Raw genomic sequence first — 20,682 nt, forward strand, 5'->3', positions numbered from 1 at the left:
TCTGTGAATTAATGGGGGTGGGTGGGCCCTTCTTGGTAGTAAGTGCAAGTGGGAGATGGAGGGTCCTTCCTGGCCTCTCCTTTCTAGAGTGGAAGGGCTGGAGGGAAGCCAGAAGTAATTGAACCCAGTTGTGGCAGGTGAGAGGGGTTTCTTGGTGAAATCAAGAGATTGTGAAGGAAAGAAGGGTGTGAGCAATTTTTCCTATTTTGCATAGACTTTAGTATTTTACAAATGTTACCTTCAGTCTGATGAAGGAGAGTCAGGAGACCTAGGTTTGGCCCTAACCTGGTTGTTATTTTCTCTGTGACCTTGCACAAATTCTTCCCTTTCCCTGAGTTTACCATTTGTGTAATGAGGAGGTGGGTTTATTAGCAAAGACCTGATGGGCCTCCTAGTCTTCACTGGAGTCTTGTACTATAGATCTGGATGGAAATTTGTGGAGGTAGGGAGAGTGAAGACATATCTTCAGGGGTGGGAGAAAATCTGAGCTGGTCCCAAGGTTAGCAGAGAGGGCATCCTGTCCCCAGGCCGTGCCCTCAGCGTCGTGGGAGGAGTTTTTCCTGGGGACAGAAGGGAGGGGTTTACTCAGAATTGGGGAATAGTTCTGAGGGGAAGCGTGTCACAAAGGACCCTACTCCACCTGGCTTTCCAACTCAGTGGGGTGACAGGCTTGTGCAATCAGATCACGGGCGGCTCCGTTATGGGCCTGATCCAACTCCTCTCGGTTGCCCAGTTCTTTCCCGCTCGAGCCCCGCCCTAACCCAACTTCTCATCTGTCACGCCAAGACCCCACCCGACCACGGTCACTCCATGATCCAGCCTCCTCTCCTGTCACATCGATCCTCGCCACTCCCCGTCACTCCATGACAGGGCCCACCTCCTCTACTGTCACGCCTGGCCCCTCCCCTCCAAGAGTCGATCCTCTCTTGTCACGCCCGGCCCCGCCCCTTCTGCTCTCTACGGCCCCACCCCTTCCGCAGTCAGCTCCGCCCCCAACCCTCAAGCAGTACTCGACTTTTCCCTGCCTTTGCTAACCCTGGTCCCGCTCCCATCGGGCGTGGCTCCGCCCTCCGGGCCGTTCACCGCCGCCTCTGCCTACGCCACGCCTCCTCCCGCCCTGTGTCTCCTCCTCCCGTAAGGCCCCGCCCCTCGGCCAGCCTGTTTTCCCCGCCTGGACGCCCGGAGCGACAGTGAAGGTTCCTACAGCGCTCGGAACTTGACGCGATGGGGCTTCCGGGGGAGCGGGGCCGAAGCGGCAGCAGGAGCGCGGAGCGGGAGGAGGCTGTAGCCCGGAACCGGGTGCGGAGTTGGTCTCCGCCACCCGAGGTCAGCCGTTCCGCGCACGTCCGGTCGCTGCAGCGCTACCGCGAGCTGCACCGGCGCTCCCTGGAGCAGCCGCGAGGTGAGGCCGGCGCGGGCGGCCCTGGGCGGGGTCAATGAAGAGAGAAGTGGGGGTTTCCAGACGAGTGAGGAATTGGGCGCGCGGCGTGGGGAACGAGGGTTTCGTGAGGAGATCTGGGTTCCTTGGCGGAGTTGGGGTTTCCCTTGGGAGGTTGAAGGGTCTGTGAAGAGATGGGGAGGTTCTTGGAGGAGATGGAAAAGGAGTTCCGGGAGAATATGGGGGTTCTATGGGGAGAAGGGGGGTTGTGTGTGGAGATGAGCGTTCCCTAGGAGTTGGGAGAGTTCCTCGGCGACGTGGGGGTTTCGTGAGGAGATGGGGCTTCCTTAAGGATAGTGAAAGTTCCATGAGAAAAGGAGAATTCCTCATGTGAAAAGAGGGGTTCTCAGAGGTGAAGGGGCGCTTTGAGGGGAGGAGAGCCATAAAACTTTGCTCCCTTTCGCGCCAAGTCAGCCGTTGCCTCCTGACACCTTTTACCTTGTGACTTAGTCTCCACTGTTGAGGCTCAGTAACCGGTCTGGTTCCCATCCTGCAGTCCCCCAAATTAGTAACGGAGTTCCAGATCTCTTTTTCATGTTTCAGAAATCCCAGTGGAAGTCACTAAAATGCCACGTTTTAAAAAAACAAAGTTAGACTGGGATTGTGATAACTCAGAAATTCTGATTGATAGGCCCGTGTCTTTAATAATGTGTAAGGAAAATTCTTTTCTCTTGTCCTCCGTCTGCATAACGGGTCAAAACTGTACCTGAGTTGGGAGGCAGCATTATGTTTGGCAGTGGGATAAGCATGGGCAATGAATCAAACCCAGAAAAATCTAGATTTAGACCCTGGCTCTACCACTCATTCACTGCACCGTCTTAAGCAGAGTTTTAAATCTGTCTGAGATTCCTTTTCTGCATCTGTAAGATACAGCTAATAATACTTGCTTCTAGGTTTGTTTGAGGTGCAAAGCAGGTGATAAGTGTGCATTGTAGAGTACCTGATGCACAATAGGCATTCAATAAATGGTGGTTGGTTTGATAACAATAAGAACAACATGGACAAAGTGATTACTAAGTAATGCAAGACAGGATTGAGTCAAGTGTAGAGTGGTTTATTGTTACAGGCAGTGTCCAAGTTTGAATCCTCAGACCTGTTTTCTTTTCTCTTCCTTCTCTATATTTTTCCCCATCGTGAGTTCATCTGTTTTACATCTAATTCTACAGTAATAACGTCTGTATACTTAGCCCTGGGCCCAGGACCCACTTACGCCCTGGGCCCAAATTTCATAGGTCTGTAGACCATTTTATTCACACACCTTGATGTTTTACCATATTTAACATGAATGTGACTGGGATTTACCAATTTTCCCTCCCAAACCTGCCCTCCCCTTAATTTTCTAATCCCTGTCAATGGCAGTATCCCAAACTAAATCTCTTTCATCATCCTCTCCTCTAATAAGATCTGTCAACCATAGATAGATCTTTTCTATCTATCTCATTTAAGATTATTTATCACTTACTGAGCACAAATCCTGTTTGATTTGATGTAGAGACTGTTATCCCCATTATACAAAGAAAACTGAAGCGTAGGGAGGTTAACTAACTTGTACGAGGTCACAAAGCCACAAAGCGGTGGATCTGGGATTTGAACTAAGGTAGTCTTGACCACAGAATCTATACTCCTGATAGCTATACTCTTCCTCTTCCTTGACCCCACAGTCTGTCTTTCACCAAATTCTGTTAAATACTCTTTCAAAATGTCTCTGATTACCTTTCCTTCCATTCCCACAGAACCTTTTAATTCAAGGAAGCAGCCTCCTAATTGATTGTCCTGTCCTGTGGTCTCACCCACCTTCAATCTCTCTCATAGAGTTATCTAAAATAAACACTATTAGATTGATATCGTGGAAACACTGCTTTCATATGTCACTTCAAAAACTTCCAATAGTTCTCTATTTCCTCCAATTTCAAATTAAAATTTTGCCTTTCTTTCAAGGTCTGTATAACTAGCTCCACCCCACCTCTCTGTTCTTAACTCCCGCTATTCCCTACCATACCCTTTATTCTAGACAAGTCATTCTCATTGATATACGGGATACACAAAGGTTTCTTTCCCATCTCCTTGCCTTTGCCCATTTCCTTCTGCTCCTCTCTACCTGGTCAAACTCCACCAGTTCCACACAGCATTCCCTGATCATCCAGTCCATGCTCATCTTTTAATCTTCTGAACTTCTTTTGTACTTAGAATGTGTGTCAACAAAACATCCAGATTTCAACACCCCTACCAAAACAGAACAAAACTAAGCGATCATTAAACTCAGTTTTCTTCATCCTTATTGACACATATAAATGTGATTCATAAATACTTTTACATAATCTATGCCTACTCTTATCACTTAAAAATATTTTTGAGTATATACATGTACTCGATGTAGTTGTAACAACAGATGTGATTTTGTATACTGGTTTCTAGCTGTGTGGTCCTTGGGAGAGTTTCCTCTGTTTTCTGAGCTTTAGTTTTCTTATCTATAAAATTAGGATAATTAATGTGTACTTCATAGGGCCGTAAAAAAATTTAATGAGGCCCTTTGCCTCATTGCATCTGAGAGAGCAAGATGGGTCCCAGCAGCTCTCCTGGAGCCATCTTAGAAAGTTTGGCCAGGGTTCTCCTTGCTGCCTATGCTGAAAACAGCACGGTCTGATTGGGCAATACAGCCTCAATATGGGCAGTGTTCCCATCAGTACATGAAGGATATAGGCTTCATTAAATTGGATTAAGTAAGCTTCTTTGAATGGGTCATCCAAGATACCTACCTTAACTGCAGATATCCAGGATACCTACTTTAATGTTAACTCATTGTGCATAAAATAAAAATACTTCAATTTTGAGTGTTTTAATATGAAAAAAAAGATTCAATGAGGAGCATCTGGCTGGCTCAGTCAATAGAGCATGTGACTCTTGATCTCAGTGTTTTGAGTTCGAGACCCACCTTGCATGTAGAGATTACTTAAAAATAAAATCTTTTTGGGGCGCCTGGGTGGCTTAGTCGGTTAAGCGGCTGCCTTCGGCTAGGTCATGATCCTGGGGTCCTGGGATTGAGCCCCACGTCTGGCTCCCTGCTTGGTGGAGAGCCTGCTTCTCCCTCTCCCTCTGCCTGCCACTCTGCCCACTTGTACTCTCTATCTCTCTGTCAAATAAATAAATAAAATCTTTTAAAAAAATAAAGTAACCCTAGTTTAAAAAAATAAAAATAAAAAAAATAAAATCTTTTTGACAAAAAGATTCAGTGAGTGCCTAGTACAGGAATGGCATTCACTGAAATGCCACCTACCATTTGCTCTCTCTTTAGTGGCCATTTAGTATTCTTTTGTATTACTACTAGTATTACTAGTTTTCATCAGGTTTTTTTTTTTTTAATTGTTGGGCTCTTGGGTTGTTTCCAATTTCACTGTTATAAATAGTGTTACTATAAATATCTCTTTAGCAATCACTTCATTTTTTCTTTGGAATTTTTTTCTTATAGTATGTTCCCCAAAATTGAGTTAGCAGATGAAGGGTATAAAAAAATTTTATGGCTCTCGTCAGTCATCACCCTGCTATCCAGTAAGATTATGACAATTTCTTACAATGCCATTGTCATATAAGAATATCTCTTTTACAGTACCACTATCGCACTGGATTTATCATTTTATTTTTTAATCTTTGTTAGTTTTATAGGTATATAATTGCACCTTGGGAATGACTTAATTTGGATTTCTTGAATTGATTGCAAGTTGTACACCATGTGATTTAGCTTTCAACTGTATTCTGTCTTGCACGTTCTGAAGTATTTCACGTGTTAGTCTTATCTTTCCAACTATTGTATAAACTGAATCATATAACCTTGAGCAAGTCACTTTACCTTTGTGAATTTGGTTTGTTATTGGTGAAATGAAGGGGTGATAATCTCTAAAGTTCCTTTCATTGTTATGATTCTACGTGTGTCTCTCCCTTCCCTTCTAGCTCCTGATCCTGTATTGACAATATCCTAAGTGCTCTGCAATTACATGTTTTACCTGTTGAATACATTTTCTCTAGAATAGCCAGGCAAATATTTTAAGATTATTAATCTGATCATGTCCCTCTCCTTGAAATCCTACAATGACTTTCCATTCCTCTTAGGATAAATATCAAATTCCTTATCATGCCCAGAAGGATTGTGTGATCTGCCCAATTTATGTACCAATTCCTGCTATTCTTTCTCTTATTCTTAGTACTTCAGCCTCAAGGAGTTCCTCTTAACACATACCCTCGGTTCCTTTCTATCCCATGATACTCTGTTCCTGGTGGGGAAGTGGAGAAACACTCTTACTCATCTTTTAGATTTTAGCAAAAATGTCTTCCTCAGGGCAGTTCACATCTTTACTTAGTAACTGTATAACCTAGGGCAAGTTATTTAACTTCTCTGAGCCTTGCTTTTTAAATCAACGAAATGAGAATGAAAATGAAGCCTACCCCTCATGGTTATGGTAAAGACTAAATGAGATAGGAGCGCCTGGGTGGCTCAGTTGTTAAGCGTCTGCCGTCTGCCTTCGGCTCAGGTCATGATCCCAGGGTCCTGGGATTGAGCCCCACATTGGGCTCCCTGCTCGGCGGGAAGCCTGCTTCTCTCTCTCCCACTCCCTTTGTGTTCCCTTTCTTGCTGTGTCTCTCTCTGTCAAATAAATAAATAAAATCTTTTTTAAAGAAAAGACTAAATGAGATAATACATATAAAGAGCTTAAAGTGACATTTGGCACATAGCAAGCAACACTTGGGCAAGATGTAGTAGGAGAAAGAGGTACTCATTAAATCATTGCCAAGAGTGAATGAACAAATTAAGAGAAAGATATTATGTATATTGGAAGACTCTGTGGGTAAAGGATTTCTTCCTTTTACTAATTAATTTGTTAAAAAATTTACTGATTGACCACAATATGCTAAGCATTGTGATAGCACTGGGTGGCTATGATTTGAATAGATGATGAAAAATGGAATGGCAGTTTTCAGGAGGGAAGGAAGAAATTTGAGTCAAGATTCAGTTCATGGGAATAGAAGGTGGGTTAGGAAAGTAGTAGGTGATAAGATTAGACAGGTAGAGGAGGGATCTAGGTAGTGGGTCCTAGAGTACAGGGCAGAGAAGTTGTAACTTGTTCCTGTCATAGACTGGTAAGCTATTTGAGGATAAATATGTCTGAGAATCTTAGTGATGTCTGGGCTTCCCTTTCTGTTGCAGAGTTTTGGGGAGACATTGCCAAGGAATTTTACTGGAAGACCTCATGTCCTGGCCCATTCCTCCAGTACAATTTTGATGTGAATAAAGGGAAAATCTTCATCGAGTGGATGAAAGGAGCAACTACTAACATCTGCTACAACGTACTGGATCGAATTGTCCATGAGAAAAAACTTGGAGATAAAGTTGCTTTTTACTGGTAAAAACATCTCTCTTGAAGTCTATGACAGATAAAAAGTTACCCCTCACATTTATGTAGTGTTTCATAGTTCACAAAGTACTTTAAAATCTATTAACTCATTTGATGCTTAAAACAACCCGGCGGAGTAAATAAAGTATCATTAATTTAATCTCAGATGAGGAAAAATACCTCAAGTGAGTGAAATGACTTCCCTAAAATCATTTAACTAGTGTGACATTCAGAGCCAAGTGTCCTGATTTCTAGTCTAGTATTCTTGGCTTGTAGTTGCAGAGAAAAGAGGGGAGAGGGTAAATGGAAGCAATTAGGACCGAGTGTAGCATTCTTTCTCATTTTGCTTTGGGACGAAGTGGTTATTGAGTTTTTCACTGCTAGGACCACTGTTGTCATCGTTACCTTTGAGCTATAGAACCTGTTGGTTCACAGTCCTTTCTGGAGTTTCCCAGGTGTAATTTGAAACCGGCTCGCATAACTGAGGGCAGGGAGAGACTGAAGAAAGTGGCAGGCCACTCCAGGTTGGTAGGTGGCAGTTTTAATAAGCAAAGAGAACTTACATACAAAGCTTGTTTTGGGCAGCAGCAAAATGAATGGATCACTGCACTTGCCCTCCAAATCTTAAAAGTTTGTAAAGAGGTCTTAAGCGGGCTCAGTACTGTGCAGGTGTTTTCAATACCACATCACCACATTGCAAGGCTATGTCCTTGGAGTAGCCTCTGGGAGCAGGAAAGGCAAATGGAACCCACATTCCAAGGACATGGAAGGGGGTAAGAAGTCTCCTAATGCCAGGATCCAGCTTATGGGTTAGTCAGGTAAATCAGTGGTCACTTCTTTTTGATGACATTTCCCGGTAGTGTCAGACACTATGCTCAAATGCTTAACAAATATCTCATTTGATACAACCGAGAATGCACTGTTTTCCTCAGTTTACATGTGTGAAAACAAGTTCTAAGATGTTAAGTGACTTATCTGAAGCCATACAGCTAATGAGAAGTAGGGCTGAGATTCAAACCCAGGTAGTACAGTTACAGAGTTTACACTCATAACTGTGACACTGTGTTATCCCTCTAATTCTTTACATTAGCTTTTCAGTAGCTTTGCAATATAGGTGAAGAAGTGAAGCACAGAGAGTTACAATAGTGAATAAAGTCATAGGGTAAGTAAGTGGTAGAGCCAGCATTCAAACCAAAGTCTATTTGACTCCTTGTTGGTAACACTAGATATGCTGCCTCCCTAGTGGAAGTTTTTTTTTTAAGATTTATTTATTTATTTGAGAGACACAGAGAGAGCATGGGGGCGAGTAGTGGGGGCTGGGCAGAGAGAGAGGGAGAAACTTAAGCAGACTCTGTGCTGAGCATGGAGCCTGATGCAGGGCTCGATCTCACAACCCTGAGGTCATGACTTGATCCGAAACCAAGAGTCAGGTGCTAAACCGACTGAGTCACCCAGGTACCCCAGCTTTTTTTTTAAGTGGGCTCTACGCTGGCAGAGCCTAACATGGGGCTTGAACTCATGACCCCGAGACCAGGACCTGATATCAAGAGTCAGCCGCTTAACCTACCGAGCCATCCAGGTGCCCCTTACAGTGGGAACTTTTTAAGACCTCCTCCTTCTAGCAACATAGCTTATAGGTGGTATTACTGTACTGAACCCAAATAGGACCTTGAAGTTCCAGTAATTGGGTTGTTTCTGCCACCACCCATGAGCACTTTGAGAATTGATCTGTTTGTTTTTAAGTGAGCCAGTAGGAGCAGCTTGGATGTTTCATGGAAGAGTTAATTGGTACTCAGTCAAAATTTGCCCAGTTTGTATGATACATTGATAAGAGCCCTAATGTGAGCCCAACTCTGCCATTCACTTGCTATATAACACAGGCAAGGCATTTAACTCTCTGAGAGTCCATTTCCTCTTCCATAAAATGGAGATAAGAATTTCACCATTGTCCTTTCTCATTAGATTGTTATGAGAATCAAATGAGATGATGTTGTGAAAGCATTTATTATTGGAAAACACTGTACAAATGTGAGTGGTCTATTCACATTGCCATTGCTTAATTTGGGGTTACTTTGCTACCGGAACTCAGTATTCAATGTCTGTTGGGACTTTCTTTAGCTCCTGTCCTGAGACTTTATGGCTTGAGCCCCAACTGACACGTGGGTTTGCCTCCTAAGTTCCTTAGGGATCAGAAAATCTTTTTTTTTTTTTTAAGATTTTATTTATTTGAGAGAGAGAGAGAATGAGAGAGAAAGCACATGAGACGGGGGAGAGTCAGAGGGAGAAGCAGACTCCCCGCTGAGCAGGGAGCCTGATGCAGGACTTGATCCAGGGACTCCAGGATCATGACCTGAGCCGAAGGCAGTCGCTTAACCAACTGAGCCACCCAGGCACCCAGGGATCAGAAAATCTTTAAAGATATGTAAAGTTCAGGGGCGCCTGGGTGGCTCAGTCGTTAAGCGTCTGCCTTCGGCTCAGGTCATGATCCCAGGGTCCTGGGATCGAGCCCCGCATCGGGCTCCCTGCTCGGCGGGAAGCCTGCTTCTCCCTCTCCCACTCCCCCTGCTTGTGTTCCCTCTCTCGCTGTCTTTCTGTCAAATAAATAAATAAAATCTTAAAAAAAAAATAAAGATATGTAAAGTTCAAATAAAGATATTTGAAGTAATTCAGATACGTGATGAAAGGCTGAGAAAACATAGGCCAGAGTTGTTCAAGTGCTCCAGAATCTTGAAGCCCTTCTTTCTAGTTCCTCTGCCATCCAGACCTGAACAGGCTCTAGAGAGCCTCTCTTTCCCCATTTGTAAAATGAGGGTAGTAGACTAGATCAGTGTTTTCTAAAGAATGCTCCAGAAACCACTCATTACTAGAGATATTAGTAGGGGTTTAATTCATGAAACAAGTGAGTCTGAGAGATACTACATAATAAATTGCTTTTGTGGGATTCCCAGTGTGTATTAACAATAAAGCCTCCAAGAATTCCTACAGTAAAGATACCTGATTAATTTTTTTAAACATGGGATTACCCAAGTTTATTTGAGCCCCAAACACTTTTTGCAGCATGCTATTAATATTACAAGAAGCAGTATTCCATGGAACACCAATTTGGGAAGCTCTGGACTATATAATTTCTAAATCTGCTTCTAGTGCAAAATTCTATAACTCCACAACAAGACATCTTCACCCCATTTTTTTTAAAGATTTTATTTATTTATTTGAGAGAGAGACACACAGCAAGAGAGGGAACACAAGCAGGGGGAGTGGGAGAGGGAGAAGCAGGCTTCCCGCCAAGCAGGGAGCCCAATGTGGGGCTCGATCCCAGAACCCCAGGGATCATGACCTGAGCTGAAGGCAGACGTTTAACGACTGAGCCACCCAGGTGCCCCTTCACCCCATTTTTAATTAGCCACTCCACCAACAAGAATTTTTAAAGATATTGGATGGTCAGTCATATATTAGGTGTTATGGAAATAGGGGTTGAGGAGTAGGAGACAAGTACCACATGGGCCATTATAATTCAATTATTTTATGTTGATAATGAAGTAAAACCAAGCTACAAATAAATCACATTTGTTATAAAAAAGTAATGTGCAAATAGGCCAGATATTTGGTTATTTCCCTTTTTTACCTCCATATTTTTAAATAATATGCTTATACTGCATACTTTAGAAATTATGACTTCCTATTATGATAGATGAGAACTTGGTTCTTATATATTCCTCCAACTTCTTTCTCTCATCTACCTAGCTCTGTTTTTTAGTTAATTTAAAACCAATGTTTACATAAGAGTAATATATTATGATTGCATTTCCTTTTATGCATTTCCTTTTTTGTTTTCTCTGAAATTAAAAATTGCCTACCATTTTTTCTTGCATTATTTGCCTTTATCTTGTTCTCAATATTTTTCAAACTCTCTATCATCATTTATTCTATGAAGTCCTCTTTTTCCTCTAAAATCTTTTGTTTTGGAGTCTGCCTTCTTCCTGCTCTAATTTTTATTAATGCCCTTTTTAAAAAAGGTTTATTTATTTATTTGAGAAAGTGAGAGAGAGTGCGCAGTGGGGGGAGGGGCAAAGGGAGAAGGAAAATACTGAAGCGCAGAGCCCAGACATGGGGCTTGATCCCAGGACCCTGAGATCATGACCTGATCCAAAATCAAGAGTCAGCTGCTTAACCAACTGAGCCACTCAGACACCCTTATTAATACTTTTTAAAATGACATCTTTTCCATGATTTGCTCTAATTGATATACTTTTTTTTTTTTTTAAATATTTTACTTATTTATTTGACAGAGAGAGACACAGCGAGAGAGGGAACACAAGCAGCGGGAGTGGGAAGGGGAGAAGCAGGCTTCCTGCTGAGCAGAGAGCCCGATGCGGGGCTTGATCCCAGGATCCTGGGATCATGACCTGAGCTGAAGGCAGACACTTAACGACTGAGCCACCCAGGCGCCCCTCTAATTGATATACTTCTTATGGTCCACAGTATGACTTTCTTTTCAACCTAAACTACGTCATTTATATAGCTATAGTGACATTAGCAAACCATGTTTGTAGCTCATTGCTTGTTTTGGGGGATGCTCTGAAATAATGCACAGCGGAAATAGTGCTCTTAGAATCATATTAAGGAGGAATTTGGCCTTATACTTTTGGCTTGACACATTGTAGATGTTCATGGAACAATAGTATTTTTAGAACTTGAAGTGACCATTTAGACTCCATCTAGGCCAATTCTCTTTACAGATGCATAGATTAAAGACCAGGATGACTAAGTGATTTGCTTAAGGGTTATATACCTGCTTGGAGACAGAGCTGAGACCAATCTCCAGATATCCTCATTCCTAGTCAGCTGTTCTTTTCACCATATGATCCTACTTCATTATTCTAGTTGTCCAACACTAAGCTGTGACAGTTGAAAAGAGAAATTTGTCATATTAGTCAAATTAACATGAATTAACTTTAAGTTCATTTGCTTGCAAATATAAGATAAAATGTGTTATCACGTGTTAATGGCCCAGATCTTGGTCTCACAGAATTGACATTCTGTTTGGAACACCAAATGGGCCTATATAAATCAGCTGGAAAGCAATTATGGCCCAAATTGCAAAGAGCCACTTATACAAATAGTTCACAGAAGGGCGAAAGCATGTAGGGAGTCAGTATGATAACAATTAGGAGAATAAGTTTTGGTACCAGACTAACCTGAGTCCTGTTTCTGCCACTAAATAGCTGTATGATTTGGTACAAATTATTTAATCTCTTTGAGCCTCAACTGTAAAATGTGGATGAAAGTGTCCATCTCATGGAGTTATTGATTGAATAGTATATAACAAACTGATGTGTCCAATTCCTGGTACATTGAAAGCACTCAAAAAATATTAGCCATCATTACTATTATATTGGGACAGTGAGAAGACCAAATTTGTCTGGAGTAAAAGAGTTCATATAGGGAACAATTTATTCACTCAATAAATACTTTTTGTGAACTTGCTACATATCAGGAACTATTCTGAACAATATCCATGCCTTCATGGAGCTTATATTTCAGCTTGAAGGGAGAGACAATAAACAAACAAGCCAATATGTGACAGGTAGTGATAAGTGCTATAGGAAACTACAGCGTGGCATAAAGGAAAAGGGAATGACAACGAAGAGTGGGGGTTGATAAGGGAAGAACTGTCTGATAAAGGTGACATTTGAGCAGACATTTAGGAAGGAAATGGAGTGTGCCATGCAGATAGTTGGGTTGGGAATGAGACATACTCCAAGTACATGGAAGAGCAAGTGCAAAAGCCCTGAGGTAGGCGTGTGCTCCTGCTTGGTTGAAGACTAGCTGGGAAGATAATGTAGCTGGAGCAGTGTGAACTAGAGAGAGTATTAGGAATGAGGTCAGCAGGACACTAGATCATGTAGAACCTTGAAAGTCAGTATAGGCTTTTGGGTTTTATTCATAGTGAAATAGGAAACCACTGGACAATCCTGAGCACACAAGTGACAACGATTTGATGTGTATTTAGAATCTTTCTGTCTTTTGAGTTGAGAATAGACAGAAGGCAAGAGTAGAAGCAGGGAGGACAATTAGGAAGCTATTATAGGAATCAGATCAGCAATGTTGGTGATTTAGACCATAGTAGTCTCTTGAAGGTGGTTAGAAGTGGTCAAAATCTGGATCTATTTTGAGTGAAGAGCCCATGGAATTTGCTGACTTGGACTGGATGTGGGGAGTGAGACAAAGAAGAGTCAAGGTTGTCTTCAACAGTGGATGAGGTCCAGGAATGGGAGTTTTTTTTTTATTAATATATAATGTATTATTTGTTTCAGGGGTATTGGTCTGTGATTCATCAGTCTTAAACAATTCACAGCGCTCACTGTAACACATACCCTCCCCAGTGTCCATCACCCAGCCCACCCCATCCCTCCCGCCCCCCTCCACTCCAGCAACCCTCAGTTTGTTTCCTGAGATTAAGAGTCTCTTATGGTTTGTCTCCCTCTCTGGTTTCGTCTTGTTTCATTTTTCCCTCCCTTCCCTATCATCCTATGTCTTTTTCTCAAATTCCCCATATCAGTGAAATCATACGGTAATTGTCTTTCTCTGATGACTTATTTCGCTTAGCATAATACCCTCTAGTTCTATCCACATTGTTGCAAATGGCAAGATTTCAATTTTTTGATGGCTGCATAATATCCCATTGTATATATATAACACATCTTCTTTATCCAGGAATGGGAGATCTTGACTATTTTTTGGAGACCTATGAAAGGATTATATGCAGGGGAATGATGTGGTCATAGGTGGGTTTAAGAAGATTAATCTGGATACATATGGAAATGGGAGTGTGAAGCCAGATTGCTGGGAGTTTATTATTCAGGGTAGAGATGCCTGAACTGGGTTACTGCTGGTGGGAATGGAATGGAAAGATGAAATTTTAAAGTAATTTGGAGGAAAAAAAACAACATAGGTAACTGCATGTGTAGATGGTAGAGAGAAAGTTGAGAGAGAAGTCAGCAGTCCCCTTAGTCTATATAGCATTTTACCTTTTTCAAAGGCACCTGCTCATCTGATCCAAAAGCTAAATTTGCCCTCCAAACAACTGGTTTCAGCCTCTCTTGTACTTTCTTCCTCCTAGTGTGGCCTTAGAGGTGTTAGTAGGGGCTTAATGTGTATATGTGTGAGAAGGTGATCGGTGACAAAGTTACTGGAATAGACAGACATTCAGGGAGAGATAGTCAGTGAAGGATGTTAGGGGTAGTGCAAGGAGTAGGGATTGGCTAGTTGAAGAGACACTGGGGGACAGTAGAATATTTGGAGGATTAATTAAAGGATTTGTGGGGAAAGGGGAAAAGAGTGGTTGACGGCTCTTATTCTGGCAATTTATACTCACTGCTAAATCTCTAGGTTATTCCAGGAGAGGACCCCAGTCTCCAAAACCCAAGAAATTTAGTATAGTCCATTCCTTCCACTGTTTGTTTTTGGTTGCCTCTGGCTGTCATCGTCTCTGTGCCATCTCACCTCTCATCCTCAGCTGAATCATTGCCCTATAGCCTCTGACTATTATTAATCCTTCCTTATAAACCAGAGCTTCTGAGAGGCAGGTGACTTTAGGAGTGACCTTTGGACAGAAATTCTGCTCTCAGGATCCCTGTGTGCTTCCAAGCACGAATTCCAGAGTATGATATTCAGAATTCTCCAGATATCTGTGAGGTATGTGTATGTGTATTTGAGAAGGTAGGAAGATGAGATAAGTCCATGCTCTGACAGGGAGAAGATTGTCAAGGTGATATGGAAAGCCAGACCCTAGAGTGTACTGTCCTAGCACAGTACATTCATATCCAAGGACACTGTCAATTACCTAGGTCCATGTTCTGGAGTTCCTTTCAGTGATATGGGAAGGGAAGGACTTTTTGTCCTCCATCTACATCTTCACTGGTTTCACAATAGTGTATTTACTAATTAAAATATACATGGTGTGGAAAAACACTTGAGAAAGAAGATGGCCTCAGACCATCTCTTCCCTTCTCTGGGCCTTCCCTTTTTGGGAGTGGTGGAGGATTAACTACAGATACTCTGCAAGGTCCTTCTTCTGGCGCTTATAGTTCAGGAGTCTAGGATTGTTTCTGAAGCGGAAGTGGTTTTTATAAGTTCTGATGCAACCTATAGGAACTTTATGGTGACTCAGTACATGGGCTGGGCTTCTGTTTGAGATGGTGAAATAAAGGCAGGATTTTAGAAGGTTGGGGGTGAAGAGACTGAGGTCGAGAGGCTGTTCCCCTTGCCTGGGGGCAGTACTAGTGCTGGTAGCAAACACTTTATGCTAATGGAGGCATGTGGGGAAATAACTGTTGCTGGGAACAGTCTCCGTTTGAATCTGGGGCAGATTGCAGAGGAGAGCTGGAGGATTTCATGTTTAAGGTGGATCTCTAATCCGTTTCTTTCACTTCTCCCAGAGTTTCATGACCCTTGATGCCTTAAAGAATTCATCCCCAAAGTGGTGAAAATGAGACAAGTAGTCTGTGTTGTCCAAGTCCCTGGTCATATTTTTAGAAGTAGGTGGGATATGAATAATAAATGTGAAATAATACTGTTTGTTATAGATTAACATATTATTATATATGCTAATATATGTGATAATAAGTATATAATAAATGGAGACTGTCTGAAGCGTGATTCAGTGTCCTGAGCTCCTGTCAACTTTCTTGAGTTTGTGTCTGGGCCTGACTTCTTATACCATTGTGTTTAGTAAATAATGACGAGAATGGCTTTAGATAATGCCCTTCTCTGAGCGTTCTTTTTCCCACCTGTAAACTGTAGGGGATGAACAGGATACTTGTTAAAATTACTTCTAGCACTGACCTTTAGAATTGCTGTCCCAAAAGTAGGGAAGTGCAGTAATAGGGCAACTGGGAGAGGTTGGAGGTATGTGAACCCAGTGGTGACTTCCTGTCCCTTAAAGGTAGCAGGTAGTCAGGTGGGTGGCTCTTGCTTTAGGGTAGTCTCACATTTACAAACTTAAGTACAGAAGGCATGGAGCTGAGGATGGGCCTTCTTTCTTTTCTTGGATTTGGTATGAGAGAAATTGGGCACTGATAATGATCCTCAGTGTCTGATACCTTGAACCTCTATCTGAGAATTTGAGGTTCTCAGTTCTAATCCTTTGAGATAATTTATTTTTTATTTTTAAAAGATTTTCTTTATTTATTTATGTGAGAAAGAGAGTGAATCAGCGAGCAAAAGAGAGAGAGAACACAAGCAGGGAGGGGCAGAGGGAAAGGGAGAAGACTTCCCCTTAAGCAGGGAACCTGACAAGGGGCTCGATCCGGGATTCCAGGATCACGACCCGAGCTGAAGGCAGATGCTTAACCGACTGAGTCACCCAGGTGTGCCCCTCCTTTGAGGTCATTTAGTCTACTTCCTAAACAAAGCAGGAATTATAGCCCCAGCTCCATCCCCAGCAATCCCTATGTGTGATCATTCTGATTATGGAACACTGCCAAGACCACAGAGTTCACTCACTATCTGTCCCATTGTTGGGCATCTCTGCTACAAAGTTCTTAGATATATTCCCTCCCTATAACTTTCTCTCCACTCAATCCTCTTCCTTTGGTTTTCGTTCTATTTTCTGGGGTAATATTTTGTGATATTTGAGGGCAGTTATTATATCCCTTTGCTAGGCTGAATGTGGAATTATAGAAATTTAAATCTAGAAGATGCTTTAAAGATCATCTAATTCAGTAATTTTCAGTTTTTTTTAAGGCATTAGAATCCTTTTGTTCAAATAAAAATTATATGTATAGTGATTAACAACAGTAGGCTCTTGACTTTGCCTGGATTTCAATCCTTACTCTAATACTTATTAGTTGGGCAAGTTGCCTCCCTATTTTTTATTTTTTATTATTTTTTAAATATTTTATTTATTTATTTGACAGAGACACAGTGAGAGGGAACGCAAGCGGGGGGAGTGAAAGAGGGGGAAGCAGGCTTCCCGCTGAGCAGGGAGCCCCATGCGGCTGGATCCCAGGACTCTGGGATCATGACCTGAGGCGAAGGCAGACGCTTAACGACTGAGCCACCCAGACACCCCCTATTTTTTATTTATTTTATTTTTATTTTTATTTTTTTTCTTTTAAGATTTTATTTATTTATTTGAGAGAGAGAATGAGAGACAGAGAGCATGAGAGGGAGGAAGGTCAGAGGGAGAAGCAGACTCCCCGCCGAGCAGGGAGCCCGATGCGGGACTCGATCCCGGGACTCCAGGATCATGACCTGAGCCGAAGGCAGTCGCTTAACCAACTGAGCCACCCAGGCGCCCTATTTTTTATTTTTTAAAGATTTTATTTATTTATTAGAGAGAGAGCATGAGCAGGGGGAGGGGCAGAGGGAGAAGGAGAAGCAGACTCCCCACTAAGCAGGGAGCCCAACATGGGACTCTATCCCAGGACCCTGGGATTGTGACCTGAGCTGAAGGCAGCCGCCCAACCAACTGAACCACCCAAGTGCCCCACCTCACCTCTTTAAACCTCAGCTTTCCTATCTGTAAATGGGAATAATAACAGTTCCTATGACCTAGATTGTTGTGAGGAATAATTGTGTAAAGGACTTAGTGCTTGGCGAACAGTGTATTAGCTATTTTTATCATTATCACCAAGAGCCCCATACCTAAAACAGGCAAGATCAGAGTTGATCTGGTTGAAACATGAATGGGAGGACCAGAACCACATTCTTTTGGCTTCTTCACCTTGTCACTGAGGTCCCTGTAAGCTATGTATGTAGAACATCTAGGGATTTGTAAAGCTCACTTTGAAAACCCCTAATCTGGTCTAGTGTTCTTATTTTATGGATGAGATAATACTGAGTCCACATTCCCATATTATATGATGTAGTTTCCTGAACAACTCCTTTATCATCCATGTCAGTCTCCTCTGGACATACTCTAGTTGGTCAGTATCTCTAATGAAGTATTCTAGCTATGGTCTGCCTTGGACAGGGAACTATTACCATTCTTTGTCCTAACTTTACATATCTAAGATTACATTAGCCCCATTGACAGCCATACTCTACCATCCAACTTACAATCTCCTATAATACCTAAGACTTTTCTATTTATTCAAATAATAAATTGCCTCCTTTATTCTATACTTGTATGTTTGTTCCCTTGTTGTTGTTTTGTTTTTGAACCTGGATATGGTTTACAACAATACTTAACAGATGAGGAACTTGAGGTTTAGAGAGTGGAAGTGACTTGGCCAGTCACATACTGGTTGTAAATTGTTCTGGACAGAACACTACATTCTCTATTGTAGACACTATACTTATTTACACAGCCTTTGCTTCTTTGAGGGTTTTCCACTTGTGGCAAATCAGGCTTCAGTTTGCCACTTGTCTAGCTAGTAGTTTATTTTGAGGGTTTAGGGCTAGCTTTAGAATTTATAAGGCTAAAGACATTAAAGGGCAAACCTCAAAGAAATAACATCCTTTCCTTAGCTGAGATGTGCTCATTTATCCACTCATCAATTTTTTACTGAATATCTACTATATGTAGTCTGCATACTACCTTGAGAGTAGTGGATGAGGGGCATGGGGCAAAGGCAGAAGGACAGTAAGCAGGCACTGACAGTAGTTCAGGCAAAATATAAAAATGGAGATAAGGGTAGAGGTTGTGAAAAGTGGTCAGATATTGGAATATTTTGAAGGCAGAGCCAATAGGATTTGCTGATGAACTTGATGTGGGGTAGAAGAGAATGGAGTCAAGAATATCTCAAAGGTTTTTTTGAGCGCCTGGGTGGCTCAGTCGGTAAAGCCTCCAACTCTTGGTTTTGGCTCAGGTCGTGATCTCATGGATCATGGGCCCCACATCAGGCTCCCTGCTCAGTGGGGAGTCTGCTTAAGATTCTCTCCCTCTTGGGGCGCCTGGGTGGCTCAGTCGTTAAGCGTCTGCCTTCAGCTCAGGTCATGATCCCAGGGTCCTGGGATTGAGCCCCGCATCGGGCTCCCTGCTCGGTGGGAAGCCTGCTTCTCCCTCTCCCACTCCCCCTGCTTGTGTTCCCTCTCTCGCTGTGTCTCTCTCTCTCAAATAAATAAATAGAATCTTAAAAAAAAAAAAAAAAGTGGGAGAGTACTCACTTTAAAAAAAAAAAAGATTCTCTCCCTCTGCTGCTCTCTCTCTCTCAAATCTTTTTTAAAAAAGAATATCTCAAAGGTTTTTTGTCTGAGCATCTGGAAAAATGGAATTTTCATTAATTGAATTGGAGAAGAAAGAAGACTGGGAGGCGAAGCTTTGGGGAGGATTAGGAATTTGTATTTCATAAACAGAGATGTGCAGCTTTGACAAGTGCTAAGGAGCCAATGAAGAATTTCAATTAGAAGACATTTTGAAAAGATCAATCTCTTGATCATATATATTTAAAAAAAAAAAAAAGTCTAGCCTGAGGATCTGCAGGCAGAAGTCCTAACCATTGCTTTGTGACCTTTGGCAAGTTATGACACCCTTCTGAGCCTTAGTTTCCAGGCCTTTCAAATGGATAGCAAATCTTGTCCTGCCTATCTCAAAAAATTTCCGTGAGGATTAGCTGAGATGAAAGATGAGAAAACATACTGAAAAGATTTATTACTGTGCAGTGGTGTTAATACTCATACATATCACACATGTCCAAGGGCAGTGTTAGGCAGAGAGACTCAAGACTGGCAGCGACATGATGACTTTTCCATCCTTTCTGAAATGCCCTCCTTTCTTCTCATGAACACTTAGCCTCTTTTCTCAAACTTAGCTCAAAATCCACCATTTCTACAAAATGTGTGATGATTGACCACACTTACTTCTTTTTGATGCCTTTGGTGTTTTCCTACACCTGCATTTTCTTGCTTTCCTTGATCACTGTCCCCCAAGACTTAGATGGTGGGTGGTTTAGATTTCTCTAATTAAAGGATTTTAAGCTTATGAAAGTAAGGACTAGCCTTTCACTCCATTTCATTTATGATTTAGGTGGCCACTCTGGCAAAGATCATTTCCATTCCTTCATGGGTTGGGATTTAGTAGGTAAAAAGTTTTGAGGTGGAGGAGGGGCCTTTAATCTAGCGGCCTTTCTGGCTTTTCTTTACAGAATAAAATTTAAACTAAGCATTTGGGATTCAATATATGATCCCTCCCTAGTCTATGTTATCAATCTTTAAAGTTTTGAAACATACCTAAATTTATAGAAAAGTTACAAGTACACCTCTTTCTCAGTCACTGGGGCCCATGCTTAGGTACAGATGGGAGAGTAGAGCCGACACAATAGTGGTCAGGAGCTGGGTTTGTCACAAAACCTATGTGACTCGATGGAGACCCTTCAGGAAATCCCCTCAATCAAGAGCTGAAGCTGATTAGCAAGTATGGACTCTGGAACAAATATGAGGAGGTCTGGAGGGCTAACTTGACTCTGGCCAAGACCCATAAGGCTGCCTGGGAGCTGCTCATGCACATCTCTGAAGGTAGCACCTTGCTGCAGCGATTCACCTGTATCCAGGTGCTGGATGAGGGCAGATAAAGGTCCTTCAATCCAGAACCATCTTTATTTGACTTTCAGGATCTCAACATTCTATCTTTTCAATCTTAGAGCCCACAAAATGTAGCTTAAGGTCTAAACTGAATTGGTTGTGGACGCCTCGGTGACTCAGTTAGTTAAGCAACTGCCTTCGGCTCAGGTCATGATCCCAGTATCCTGGGATCGAGTCTCACATCGGGCTCCCTGCTCAGTGGGGAGTCTGCTTGTCCTTCTCCCTCTGCCTGCCGCTCCCCCTGCTTATGCTCTCTCTCGGTCAAATAAATAAATACAATCTTAAAAAAAAATAAACCGAATTTGTTGCTATTTAATTTTATACCAAATGATT

General features: G+C 42.2%; 1 protein-coding gene across 1 annotated transcript in view; it reads left to right on the forward strand.

Moving 5' to 3' along the window:
• Window positions 1-1,159: 1,159 nt before the first annotated feature.
• Window positions 1,160-20,682, forward strand: part of ACSS2 (acyl-CoA synthetase short chain family member 2) — a 48,418-nt gene continuing 28,895 nt past the window's right edge. The window contains exons 1-2 of the mRNA XM_035006172.1: window positions 1,160-1,402; window positions 6,636-6,831. Of these exons, the coding sequence (XP_034862063.1) occupies window positions 1,225-1,402; window positions 6,636-6,831 (374 nt within the window). The 5' untranslated portion in view covers window positions 1,160-1,224. The remainder of the gene's footprint in view (window positions 1,403-6,635; window positions 6,832-20,682) is intronic.

Source organism: Mirounga leonina, unplaced genomic scaffold, assembly GCF_011800145.1.
Source record: "Mirounga leonina isolate KUSES-001 unplaced genomic scaffold, KU_Mleo_1.0 Mir_150, whole genome shotgun sequence".
NCBI lineage: Eukaryota > Metazoa > Chordata > Mammalia > Carnivora > Phocidae > Mirounga > Mirounga leonina.